The following is a 14,545-nucleotide window of genomic DNA, read 5'->3' on the forward strand; positions in this document are numbered from 1 at the left end:
GGGCCCTCCTTACAGCCCAGCACGAATATGGATGAGCTATAATATGTTGGAAAAAGTGCACCGAAGGTCCCTCAACTTGTCATCGAGTTACAAAATCATCCCCCAACCACAAAACCAGATATATGACATCCCTCAAGTTACAAAACCATTCAATTTAGGTCCTTCGGTGGTTTTAACCCTGGTATTGTCCGACGTGGCGACTGAGTCATCGTGGGACCCGCGTGGGACCCACATGTCAGACTGTCCACGTCACCACTTCTTACCCTCTCCATCAACTCACTTCCTCTCTCCTTCCCTCTCCATGGGCGGTGGCTGGCGAAGAGCAGCCAGGGCGGCGCGGCAGGATGGTGCGGCGGGCGCGGGCGCGGTCGCCGGTGCAGAGGAGCACGCCGCGGTCGGGCGTCGCCAGGGCCTCTCTTGTCCCTGTCGAAGTCACCCCGCTCGACGAGGTCGGCGGCGGCGAGCACGGTGTCCCGTCGCGGCGTGCCCCGTTGAAGTCACCCCGGTCGACGAGGTCGGCGCACGCGAGCAGGGAGGGGCGTCGGTGGCGGGACCACAGGGGCAGAGCGAAGAAGGAGCTGGAGGGGAACGGCGGTGGAGAGGTCGAGGAGGAGGACGCCGCTCCGACGAAACTCCCATCCGGGGCGAGGGAGGAGCGGAAGACGGAGACGGCATCAGCGGGAGGGAAGTGGGGATGGAGGCGGCGAGGAGGGAGTTGGCCGGCCGACGCGTTGTCGCCGCCGTTGTACTTCTGGCCGTTGCTCTTCCGCGAGGCCGTCCCCAACGAGCCGCCGCTCCGGCCGTCCTCCCCCGTTCCAGCGCCATGGCAAGCGACGAGAAGCCGGCGGCGCGGCGCCCCCGCCGCGGACGAGCGACAAGAAGCCGGCGGCGCGGTGCCCCCACCCGAAGCCGCCGACGACGATGATGCCGAGCGGCGCGGAGTCGTCGGCGCCGCCACTCCCTGCTCGCCTGCTACTGCCGCTGCCTCTCCGCCACCGCGCTCGCCCAACTCCCTTGCCGCCGTCGGCCTGCTCCCGCCCGTCGCCGTCCACTCCTCAACCGCGTCTCCGCTGCTTCCATAGCCACCGCCGCTGCGGGCTCGCCTTCGCCGCCCTCGCTTGCCTGCCGCCACGTGTCGCCGTACCTCACGCGGCTGTCGCCGTGCTCCGGGAGCCCCGCCATGGCCTCCCGCAGCACCACGCTCCTCATCTTCTTCGTCGAGCCCTCCTCGCCGCACCGCCCTTCCTCTGCTTCGCCGCCGTCGTCGGGAGATGACGGCCTAGCCCTAATCTTCTCTGCTCCTCTAATTGGTCCCAAACCGGCGCCCGCAGCGCGTTGTATGCCGCCGCCGCCACCCGGAGTCCCGCGCCTTGGCGTCCTCGCCGCCACCGCCCAGGCCTCTCTGACGGCCCGACCCCAAGGTCGCACGTGCGGTGAGCCGGTGACGCTCTCCCTTCTCCTGCATCGTCGACGACGCCGCCGCCGCCGCATCGCCGGCCCGCCAGATGTCCTCTCCCACCTCGCCCTGACGAGCTCCCCACCCGCCGGGGAAAGGATCCTCTGACTTAACTGCTGTGCAGTTGAGTCACTGACATAGGGCCATAGCAAAGTGGGACCCACATGTCAGTGACTCAACTGCATGTGCAGTTAAGTCAGAGGATCTGCTTCCACCCGCCGGGCATCCTGCAGAGGGGAAAAGAGAGAGAGAGAGAGAAATAGAGAGAGAAGAGGAAGGGGGAGAAGGTGGAAGGGATAGGTGCTGACTGTACACCCTGATATGTAGGACCCACGTGGATCCCACGCTAACTCAGCCGCCACATCAGACGAAACCGGGTTCAAAACCACCGAAGGACCTAAAGTGAACGGTTTTGTAAGTTGTGGGATGTCCTATATCTGGTTTTGCGGTTGGAGGATGATTTTATAATTCGATGACAAGTTGAGGGACCTTCGGTGTACTTTTTCCTAATATGTTGGAACGGGAAAGATTACCCGTAATCAGTGCCCCGGGATGTAGGTATCGACTGAACCTCATTAACAAATTAATATCGTGCCTCGGTGTCATTATTATTTGTGATCTTCTATGGTGTTTTTCTATGTTCGGCTATGGATGTCGATTTCGAAGTTGATTTGATGACAGATGATTTGCCATATATACTCACATTTAGAGTTCTAGAGTGTAACAAATTGTAAATGATATGATATTTTTGTGTTAGATATATGATATAATAATTACGAATGGATGGTAATGTGGCATACTTGTATTTTTTGAGCTTAAGAATATAGAGTGTTATAGATAAGGCAAAATTTACTATAGGATACTCAAAGATTGTGGCATTAGCTATGAGACACCCGAAGAACATGAATCTTTTCGTAGACATTGTAAAAATATGGTAATTAGCTGCTGGACACTCCTCCCATTATTTTATTATTCCCAGCCAAAATGGAGAGAGAAAGAGTGGTGAAAGTACCAAAATGCCCCTGCGCCGTTCTGCTTATAAACGCTGGTCAACATGATTAAACGTCACAACTTTCAGGCACCAAATCGGTTCAATGATGGATGAACAATCGGCTAGCTAGTATACACACAGAAGTACATAGTTGGACAAAATTTGTAGCGTTCATAGCTTTCATATAATTTGTGTTAATAAACTGTCACGTATATGTGCTTAGGCGTTGTGTAATTAGTAGCCTTTTCCCGTGCGCTTTAGCAGCACGGCCGGGACGAAAAGCGCGGCGAAGGCGTAGGGGTCGACGGCGACGGCGCCGCCCCTCCACGGCGCTGGCGTGTCGGGCGCCGCCGCTACCCTGGCCACGAGCGGGCCAGACAGCGCCACGACGCAGAGCTCCGCGAGCCGCCACACGGCGCGGCGGAGCCACCGGAGCCTGAACCGACGTAGGCACAGCCCGGGCCTCCACCGCCACTGCCCATCCGCGTGTTGCTGCATCTGCCTCCGCGGCCTCGCCTGTGCCTGGGTTACGCGTTGACGACGAGCCGTATACAACGATTGATCCATCTCACTACTTGATTCTTCCCCTGCTGCTCAAATTAATTCCCACATAATTTTGTACGAAATAAGCTAGATTAATGTTTGCCAATTGCATTAATATATGACTCTTGCTTATGTTTCAATATAGTCTCTATATGTGTCGTCAGTTGAAATTATTACGTGGGTTTTAGGCTTTTAGCCCATCTGAAGAAAAATTTCTAGGTAAATCTCAAAGCCTACTTCGTACGTAGTAAGAGACATGCACATAAATAATCTCTAGTGTTACATTGCTTGTTTTAGAAGAGTAAGACTACGTACCTTAAAAAGGGTGAGTGTTCTTTTAACCACTTCAACAATAGGTGGTGTAAAACTAGAGAAACACGCATGCTCCCTCACCTTGCTAGGCTCAGGGGGCGGATGCATGCGACATGCACGTGAGTGGTCCGATAAAATTAGCTTCTCATGCTTACTCAGTTTTGTTTGGAAACTTATTGGATTCCCTAGTGCTTGAAGTAGTGTAAAGTTCGGATAAGTTACCGTCGTTACGTTTTTTAACATGTTTCGTATGTATAAGATGGTTCTTGCTAATCTATATGTTGTATGCCATATTTATTTACATGTACTTATATTTTCAGCAATATATATTTTTTTCTATTTGCATTTTTTTATCAAATTAATCTACACTGATATAATTTATATCCATGTGATTTTCTGGATTAACAGTGAATATGATGGCTCCTTTAACCTTCTAATAAAAATATAAGGAAAATAAGTTACCTCCATCCTAAAAGGAGTTGGTTTATATTAATTATAAGCCAAATTAGTACGGAAGAGAAAATATTAAATTGCCTCTAATTAGTAAATAAGTAGTATTTCCTACCAGGTATGGAATGAGTAAGAGCGAGTACAATAAAATGATGTAAGCGGGTTGTACAAGTTGCCACATCTCATTTGAGCTTATGTAGATAAGAGATGAGAGAAGAGAGAAGAAAAGTAAGCTACAGATTTATTGACAGTTGCGACATGGACTCCGATAAACCATCCGAGAGAGATGGTTATATTATGTATTAATGATGTAGTATATATTCAACTAACTATTGTATGAGTGGAGCTGGTTAGTATTTGGCTATATTATTAAACTTGCTCCAAGACTCATTATAGGAGTACTACCTAATTTGAGGACCAAGTCTTTAGGTGGCTCCAAAATAACCTTTTTTAGATAAATTTGAATCCTATAAATTAACTCTTTTGGAGGGATGGAGTATATATTGTCATGTGTTTATACAGTGGTAGCTAGGTAGGATACTCATCACTGAACAGACCACATGTTTAACGTTGCACAACTCTAAATTTAAGGAGTTTCCTGTTAGGTCAAACTATTAGAGCCCGCAAAAAAAAGGTCAAACTATTAGAGGCATATTAATGAAAGAGGAACACCAACTGGAATATACACAACTAATCAGATCAGACTGATCACCAAAGTAGAATAAGTGAACTTCTAGATCATCCATGCATCCTAGGTATCCTGGATAGTAAATACTATAGTAAATTCTTGAATAAATACCGAGTATATATAAGTAAATATGGGTCAGGAACTCAGGATTCACGTGCTAAATACCATTAGCTCGCTGCATTAATTAGATATAATACCGCGAGGATATTTTTTAGATAATAGAATAGTCATCTCGGCTTTTGCTCAAAGAGAGCTACATCCCATTATTACAATCTAGCACACTAAAACGAGTGTAGTTCAGAAATGATAGAAGAAATGACCACACAAAGGTAAATTTAACCAAAACAAGATCAGGAGAACACATTATTAAAGTCTATTTGTGAATCACCATCCATAATTGGCAAAAAGCTACATAACCGTCGTCTCAAGCTTACGAGATGCAGCTTTTAAAAGCTCACCGTCTTCATTTTGGTCATGCACATTAATTAATTTATACTTGCGATCGAGGTGTATGTAGGCAAGTCTGCATCTAGCTTAGCTGTTTGCAGATAACTAAATGACATTGGGTTGTTGATTAAACGGAGGAATCAGGAAAATATATAAATTATATATGTGACCATATTAAGTCGTTTAAACTAATAGAAAGACTACAGTAGCGCTATAATGGGAGTGACCTTCCTTCTGCATACAGAAATACTACTTCACATCCTAGTAAGAAAAACTCCCTCCGTCTAGTTGTTGATTTTTTTAAATATATTTGATCGTTCGTCTTATTAAAAACTTTTGTGAAATATGTAAACTATATGTATACATAAAAATATATTTAACAAGAAATCAAATAGTATGAAAAGAATTGATAATTACTTAATTTTTTTAATAAGACGAACGGTCAAACATGTTTAAAAAAATCAACGGCATAAAATATTTAGGGACGGAGGGAGTACTTTCTTTTGGCAATGTATTAGGGCTTATCCCTGAACTCTGTTCTTGCTTAATAAAATCTCCGTATGTTCAAAAAATAATAATTCAAAACCTGCACCACATTGCACCTCCCAATCTTTCTCTCTTTTTTTTATGTCAGATCAAATATGTTGATCCGGCCCAATCTCTGTTTTCTCATTGCCGCGCCCTTTCTCCACGCTCTCTCTGTAGATCTGGCCAAAGATCAGCGTGGCAACTGTTGATGTGTAACTTGAGTGCAGTAGGGCAGCTCAAGCATGGCAGTGGGTCCCTGATCTGCAATATATGGACTCGTCGGATCCACGGTAGCGAAGTGGTGCTTGGGTGAGGTAGCACAACCGATGATGAGGCGGAGCGGCTGAGGCATAGGATCGTCCGATCCATCAGAGTCGAGGCACACGAATGGTGGATCTGGCATCGGTGAGGCGAATGAAAAGCGGACCTACAACGGTGAGGTATACAGGAGTGGATGCTTCTGACAATGATGAGCACGACAACAAGTAAGACCGCGGCTCGGTTGGTACCTGATACTCCCTCCGTTTCGAAATGTTTGACGCCGTTGACTTTTTAGCATATGTTTGACCGCTCGTCTTATTCAAAAAATTTAAGTAATTATTAATTCTTTTCCTATCATTTGATTCATTGTTAAATATATTTTTATGTAGGCATATAATTTTACATATTTCATAAAAATTTTTGAATAAGACGAACGGTCAAACATGTGCTAAAAAGTCAACGGTGTCAAACATTTTGAAATGGAGGGAGTATTTGGTTTGATACCTAGGTATCACAATTGATACACATGGTAATCAGCCACCTACAAGTATGATGCTAGAATCAAGTATGGTATCTGCGGTATCAGGTTTACTACCCTAGGTGCCATTTATACTTGACGGGCAAAGTGACAGTGGCCTCGTCCATCCGCTAACTCCAACCACGTGGTAGAAAGATGGTATCGGTGTGCCAACAACCGTAGACGCGGAGAGTGAGATGGAGGATAGAGGAGACAGTGAGCGCATGGTGATGGTAGGGACGTAAGGTGGTAGCAAAGTCATAGAGGTGGGGATAATTGATCAAGATCCATTGATCCTGTCATCATCAGGACCAGGGTTAATCAAACCATTTGGGTGGGATTACCGTCACCCCACAACAAGATGGTTACTGTGGTATCTGGGAAAACTGTGCGGATACCGCGAGGATTACCATGGTTTTCAAGAACTAAGAAGGTTACTGCACGTGATAACCGAGCGGTTTTGCATACCCTGGTTTTGATGATGTACCTTCCCCTAATCTCCCTCCTAAACTAATGCACAAAAAGTTAAATTCACTCGTTCGATGATCAACAGAATGATTTTCTTGGCCCATCAAGTTTGGGAGTTTCTATGATTTTACCCTAACCAACTGAGATGGGCTTATAAAGGCCCAAGGTAGAATTTAATGAAAGATTTTTTGGGCCTAGATAAAGATGATGGGCCCATTAACTGTGCTTGACAGATTGATTTTGGACCTGAGCCCAACAGGCCAACAGATCGATGGCTGTCCAAATCCTATATATCTGCGAGAGTAGCTCCCCACTAAAAATATAGTTAATACTTCCTTCGTTTCACAATATAATTCATTCTAACATTTCTCACATTTATATTGATGCTAATGAATCTTAGACTTATAGAAAAATGCTAGAATGACTTATATTGTGAAACAGAGGAAGTACTAATTTGTCTAATGAAGTCATATCATACTAATATTTGGCGTGAATCATCTCATTTATTTCTAGCATTTTCTTTACTATACTATCTCAATTATTTCAACCTTTTGAATTATCTTCTTTAAAGCTACGTTATCCTCTTAATACTATTAGCGTTGGATGATTTATGAAGGATTGCCACGTAAAGCACATGAGGTCAAACTGTTTAGCAGTAAATAAAAAAAAACTTTTAAATTACCGTGTTTTGATGAATGCAGGTAGTGTAGCTATATTTAGCATGCAAATTATTACTTTGATAAGATGACATCTTTTTAAATATTTATATATCTCTTTTTGAAAACATACGAGTGGTCAAATTTTATACTACAGTAACATCTGACAAATTCAATTAAATTCATGTATCACAGATGCATAACAGAGCATCAATTTCGTACTAAATGTTGCAGGACCGCAACTGATTCGCTTAGATTAATTAATTAAAGTAATTAGTAATTAATTGGAGCTGTAGTAGGAGAGGATCTCGCATCGAAAGGAGAATCTCGATTGATGCGAATTGAAGGAAGAAGAAGAAGCAGCAGCTGTCCAGCTCGCCATCATCAGCAGCAGCAGCTGGAGGCGTACGTGGCGGGGTCTAGAAGGCAACATCACGTGTGGGCGGGCCCACCGCTTGACTCCAAACTCATCTGTTGATCGATCGGGCTTGCGACGCTCTCATCGAGTTGAGCTAAGTAGAAAAATAATAAAAAAAATACTCCCTCCGTCTCTAAACGTTAGACGGCGTTGGCTTTTTTTTAAACCGTTCGTCTTATTAAAAAAATTAAGTAATTATTAATTATTTTTCTATTATTTGATTTATTGTTAAATATATTTCATGCATACATATAATTTTACATATTTCATAAAAGTTTTTAAATAAGACGAACGGTCAAACATATTTAAAAATATAAACGGCGTCAAATATTTAGGGACGGAGGGAGTATATAAATAGAACTTGTAAATCTATTTTGTTAGAAATTTTATGCAATGCCTTATATGTCATTCTCTCTTATGTACCTCCAATCTCTTCAATCATAGATGGTCATATTTTTCTCTTTCAAAATATATAAATCTTTAGAATATAGTATTGTTGAAGTGTAGAAATTTGTTATATAAAACTACTACAATATTTATGAGTTTGTTTATGCGAGGCATCATTTATGATACAATTTATTTTTAGATATTACATAAAAATAATATTTACTTTTACTTGTTAAAACTGTATGTGTAGCAATTTTTTATAGTAGTAGAAAATATTTGTATAAGATAAATATATGTATATAAGATGTAAGAATATATTATATTACTATTAAGAAATGCTACATGAATAATTTTTAATAAATAAAAAATGAATATTAACTTTTATTCTCATAATCTAAAAATATTTTTTATCGTCAATAATATCTCACAAAGCAACTCGTAAATATAATAATCTCATACAATAAATTTCTATACTCCAACAATATATTCCATATATCTATATGTTTCTTCGTACCAAAATACAAAATAGATATTTTTATAGGAATTTAACGGTCAACTAATAATCAACTAATAAAAGAAAAAGAATAGAAGGGATCTAAATTAAAATTGAGAGGTATATAAATGAATGACCAAAGTCAGGAGTATACAAAGAATTGCTTAAATTTTCAACCGTACACAAGGAATTTTATCATAATATTATCGGTTTGAAAGTCACCCAAAATTAATGGTAGTATACAATCATAAAAAGAAAATCTCTAAAATTAAATTCAAAATGTGGTCCCAATCTGATAAGAGAGAGAGAGAGAGAAAAAAAAAACAATCTGTGTCACGATCCATCCATGGAGAAAAAACACAAGATCAGAAGAAGACCGAGAAGGCTCTCATTCGGTCGTGCTCTTCACTTTCAAGCTCCAATTAATCAATCTATGTCACCAACCTAACCCTTTTTCTTTAAGATCAAACGAGACATTAAACGATTAGATAGATATACGAGTAGTACTTATATATACGTTTATGCTTAGCATAATTAATTACCTGTCGTTATCTCAGATTCTTGTCTTGACTACTGCCTGTCACGTAGAGAGATGACGGGTGTAGCACTCCGAGTGCCTTTCCATTGAGCTGGCTGCAGGCAGCTTAATTAGCTGATGAACATGTCCACATCTTCTTTTTCTTTTTTTCCCCTTGTTTTGTCAATTGTCATGCATGCCTCTCCCACAGGTTTCAATGACAGTGTGAGACAAGCTTTGCTTTATCTATGGATTGGTGGATTAATGGATATGGTGGTTGATGATCACTATGTATGATGGTAGTAGGAGCTTGCAATGCAACCTTATCCATTCCTTTTTTTTCCCTATGGGAAGATATTTTCAATCAAAGTTTGGGAATTGTGTATATGCTATATATAGCTGCGAGCCATCGTCATATTTGCAAACGAAAAGTAATTTGGGAATAAAATTTTTATATATGTGTTTTTAGCGGTCTAAAAGGATAAGCTGAAAAGTAAACTTCGATGAAAAAAAACCTCAAAATCAGCTCTAAATTTAAGGTTGAAAATTCAAATTTTGGCTAATAAGCATAAGCATAAGCCAAAAGATGAGACCCTACTACTCTGTCAAAAAAAAAAGAATTCCTAGCTATGAACTTGGACACACATCGATTCGTAGGTACGATTGGTTTTTTTTTCTTTTTTAAGGAGGGGGTAAGTTGTAGCTATAGGAGTGATATTTGTACGATAACAATGGGATAGTTTGGATTTTGACATCACACTAAACAATATCATTTCACGCAAAAGTTTTCACATCAAACAATATCTTCGAAAAAAAAATTGATGGAACAGCAAACCGAATAGGTCTAATGCTTAAGCTTAGCTGTCCTATCCACCATTTTGCTTGTGCTTAACATGTTTTTGGCTGAGGTGCAGTTCATAAAAATCAGCGGTTGAATACTTGAATTAGAAAACGTGTTATTGTGAATGTGTCCTTCTCTCCCGTGTTTATATACACATGGTCAGTTCATGGATTTATATTAGTTATCTTTGGCTCTTTTAAGCACATACTCCCTCATTCACTAAATGTTTGACACCGTTGACTTTTTTAAATATATTTGACCGTTCGTTTTATTAAAAACTTCTGTGATATGTGTAAAACTATATGTATACATAAAAGTATATTTAACAATAAATCAAATGATAGAAAAAGAATTAACAATTATTTAAATTTTTTGAATAAGACGAACGATCAAACATTTTTTAAAAAGTCAACGACGTTAAACATTTTGGGATGGAGGTAATATTATGATATAAAAATAGATGCATTTTTTTGACCGCAGCTCCGCGAGTGTATAGCGTAGATGCGAATGGATAATTTGAAAAAAAAAAGGTTCATATGAATAACTGCTTATTGTCTTCGACGGAACACTTTACACTTTCTAAATTTAACAAAAACACGAGAGAGAGAAAAATAGATTTATTAGCTTATATCCTCGTAAAGAAAGTAAAATAGAAATGCTTTCCAGAAATCACATTTCCTCGGCCGTGTACTAAATTTAGACGCCCATAGAAGCCAATCAAACAAAGCTCTACCCTCCGGCCCCACCACCATCGCGCGATCTGAGCCGTCCATTCCATCATCCAACGGCTCACAACCACCCAACCTAAATAATAAACCCAAAAAAAGGGGGGAAAAAAGAAGGGGGAAGAAGAAGAAGAAGAAGTGGCTCAACCATCCATAGGTTAGATTGATGCCATGGCATTCTGGAGTGCGTGAGTCTCGAGGCAAATCTGGATGCTTCCAACCCCCACCATCCCCACCACCTCCCTCCTCGATCCCTCGCCTCGGAGGCCGCAGGTCCAAGGTTTCCTCGCGAGCTGGGCTCTCTCTCTTTCTTCCACTTTCGGATTGGTGATTGGTGTTGGGGGCGTTTCTTGATTCGGTGGTGGGGTGGGATCGATCGCCATGGGAGAGCAGCGGCACTGGATTTATTTGTGAGGATGATTGTTGAATTGGTGAGTTGTTCGTTCTTGGTTCCCCTCGCCTGGGTTCCTTCCTCGGGGGAGGTTGGATTTCTCGTTCTGATTTGGGCGGAAAGATGTGGGGTTCTTTTTTTTTTATTTTTTGATTTTCCATTTTTTTTTTACTTGTGTCGGTGGAAGGTTTCCTTTGTATTAAAGCGGCTATTTTGATTCGGGTTTTTTGCTTTTTTCCGGATCAGAACATTATTAAGCGTTGGGCTTTGCATTAAAAATTTTCCACTAAAAACTTGCCCTCCCTCAATTCCAAATTTTTGTTAACTAATTTCTTCGACAAATAAATTTTTTGTGCATTGTGCGTGCCTGCTTTGCTCTTTTGTCCCTTCCTTCCTCTGATTGCTTGAGAGATTTGCCCGGAGAGCGGCGTGCTTGCTTCGATTTTAGCTTGTTCTATTCCGTTCTCTCCTCGTTTCTTCTTCTTTGAATTAATTTGAGACTTATCAATTTTTGTTCCCTGCGCGAGCTATGTATGTGCCAAATTAAGTGTTCTTGTTTGTTACCCTCATTTCCTTTGGCCAAATTCGCGATGTCTCTCGTTTTTCGCTGACTCCGGACTCTCCGCCCCCAATTCGTGTGGACGGTTTGTCTTCGAAATGCCAAATGCTAAGCTCCAACCATAAGCCGGTATTACTTGTTTTGGCTGCATCCATTTTCGCCTAATTAAGCAACACAAAAAAATTAGGCAAAAAAAATAAAAATAACTGGAACATGCCATGTGTAAGCAATGCGATGCTTTGTGTGTTGGCAATGGTGCGCGTGTGAAAAGGGGAAGAAACCGAGGCTGATTGGCGGTGGCAGCCTCTGCTGCATTTGGCGTTCAAGGAGGATAAGGTCCGAGAGCTTTGCGTGTTTCCCTCACATGTTTCTGCCTTTTTTTAGGTAGGCTGGTTTTCTGTTTCTGTGGTATTTAGTGTAGCACCTTGTTTTCCCTTTGCACGAACTGTTCTTAGATTGCAAGGAAAAGTTTCACCTTTATTTGCGACCTCAATTAGCTGAGCACCTTGCCATGTTCTCTTTGTGCGTTGCGTGCCTGATTTCCATACGGAGACCGGGTTTTTTTTTGCCTGAATCTGATTGCTTTGATGGTTTGGTAATTCAGGTGGTGAAAAGTTTCAATTTGGTTTCCCTTGTTTGGTCTTGTGAGCTCAGATGTATCAGAATTGGAATTTTAACTAACTAACCAACCTAACTTGGTGCCTAATTTGTTTGTGCAGGCAGGCAGTATTTGAGCGGTTGTCTCCCGAGGAAGAGGAGGGATTGCTAGTGTTGATCCATTGTAGTAACAGAGAGAGAGAGAGAGAGCCAATCTTTTGATGTTTTAGAGCATAGGTGTTCTTTTTTGCAGTTCCAATGGATGCTAAGGGTGTTAATGACCGGGATGCTCTAATTGATCTGGAGAGTGGAAATAACATTGTTGTCGGCGAGCATAACAACGGGGCGGATGCCAATTTTGCTGTTGCCCAAGAAAGAACAGCACCGAATGGTTCATGGAATGGTGCCATGGGCACCAATGGATGCCTGAAAGATGATGTAAATCATCAGCACATGTGTTGCTGTCTGTCCTCTCCAGATGCTGCTGCCAAAAATGGAGATGACCGGAAGTCTGATGGGGAGGAGAAGCTGGGCCTTCTGGATACTTCCGGAGGCGAGAAAACAAAGAAGAAGCGGTCCAAGAAGCCACCGCGACCACCACGGCCACCAACACCCACGCCATTGGATGTTTCCGACCAGAAGCTCCTCAATGAGCTGAGTGAACTTGCTATATTGAAACGGGCAAGGATTGAGCGGATGAAGGCTTTGAAGAAGATGAAGAACGCCAAACATGGGTCTTCAAGTGGCAACTTGTTTCCCCTGATCATTACCATTATCTTCTGCCTCGTCATACTCTGGCAAGGTATACCAAATTAGTCAACTTTACTGGTACTAATATGTCATATATTCTTTATTTGTATGGGAAAATGAAATTTTGATTGATTAATGAATAATAAAACATTGCTTGATCTCACTGCAATTTAACTGTATATACTTTTCAATCAATGTCCTGTCTAGTTTCATACATGTACAGGGATTTGTATTTTTCTTCTGCTGTTGAAACTTGTGTGGTTAAGTTTGCTGCATGTTAATTTTCTTGATTCTTCCACTATTTAGAGAGTATGTTAGTTGATATGTTGCTAAGTTAAGATCTTTAAAGTCTGGTAAAAAGAAAGCTCAGAAATGGTAGATATCAAAGAACTCCAAGTTGTTAGTTCATTGTTTTATACTTGCAATATGATGTTATTATTTATGTAAAATTATTCAGAAATTTTGAATATGGTTTCCTGATCTATAACCTAATTCCACCCAGCAGTTTAATTATATCAATAGGCATGTTTACCAATGCAGTTGAATCATGCAAATCATTACCAAAGTACATCACACAGTTTCAGATTTTTGGTGCTCATAAAACAATTGCCCTAAAATTCCTTATTTTGATGCCACAGGTTTTTTCTCACGAACGGGGTCGGCTGTGAGCTTCCATGGATCACCTGAATCGTCCGTTAGAGCGCATAGCAGTCTGATCTCCATTCGGTTCTACAAGAACAATAATTCTAATAGCAGATCTCGAGAGGCCATATCGGCAGCTCCCAAGTATGTGAACTTTGTGTCTCACTCTCTCTAAGCATTTTTTAAGAAAAAAAAAAGAGTGCTCCAACTCAACAATATATCTTACTCGGGTCAAGATCTGGATCTGGCTGTTACAATCTGTTTTTGCAACGAAGTTTATTCGTTTACTCTGTTTGTTTTTTCATTGTACTGCACAGTATATTTGATTCTGTTGCTAATGTTTCTAGTTTCTTCTATCTTTGCAGGAATGCTGAGACACCATCGAGGCTGGAGATCCATAGCAAAGCAAGAAAGATCACGAGATGAACATTGCGCCCCGAGCATGATCCGCCATCCATGATTGCCGTCGCCGCAATGCCTCCCAACTTGGCCATTTTGAAACCTCATCACGTCAGGTTGATGTAAATTATGAGAATTTCAGTGCTTCTCGAGGCCGTCCTCACTGTAAATGATGAACTACTCTTTTAGTGTGGGTGTGTGCCCCCCTCTCTGGGTTCTATGCTAACCAGTGGTGGTAAGAGCAAGCTGTCTTGTTACAATAATAATAAAATGTTGCTCTTAATAATAGTAGTATGATCTAGTCTAATTACTGTTTGGCCCTGTAATGCTGCATCTGGTAGCAATAAAAATCAGAAGTGTGTGTTCTTGGCTGTTCATCTGAACTCTGAAGAGATGAGATGAAATTCTGAAACCCAGATTAATTCCAGTTGAGCTAAAACTGTTGCTGCTGTCTGTGGTTGGTGTGGTTGATCTGCACTTCTGCAGGAGGGATCTCTCTGTGGATGGAT

The 14,545-nt window shown here is 41.7% G+C and overlaps 1 protein-coding gene across 5 annotated transcripts; it reads left to right on the forward strand.

The window, feature by feature from the left end:
* Positions 1-10,853: 10,853 nt before the first annotated feature.
* Positions 10,854-14,413, forward strand: LOC9270212 (uncharacterized). 5 transcript variants are annotated; one of them, XM_015785365.3, is made up of 4 exons: positions 10,854-12,032; positions 12,368-13,047; positions 13,634-13,781; positions 14,003-14,413. In XM_015785365.3, exons 2-4 carry the CDS (start codon positions 12,504-12,506, stop codon positions 14,061-14,063), a joined length of 753 nt encoding a protein of 250 aa, XP_015640851.1. In that variant the 5' UTR covers positions 10,854-12,032; positions 12,368-12,503; the 3' UTR covers positions 14,064-14,413. The 5 variants fall into 5 exon arrangements, with proteins under 5 accessions (XP_015640851.1, XP_015640852.1, XP_015640849.1 ...); XM_015785366.3 differs by having other exon boundaries at positions 10,854-11,984; XM_015785363.3 differs by having other exon boundaries at positions 10,854-11,129.
* The last annotated feature ends 132 nt before the right edge of the window (positions 14,414-14,545 follow it).

This window comes from Oryza sativa, chromosome 5, assembly GCF_034140825.1.
Source record: "Oryza sativa Japonica Group chromosome 5, ASM3414082v1".
NCBI classification, from domain to species: domain Eukaryota; kingdom Viridiplantae; phylum Streptophyta; class Magnoliopsida; order Poales; family Poaceae; genus Oryza; species Oryza sativa.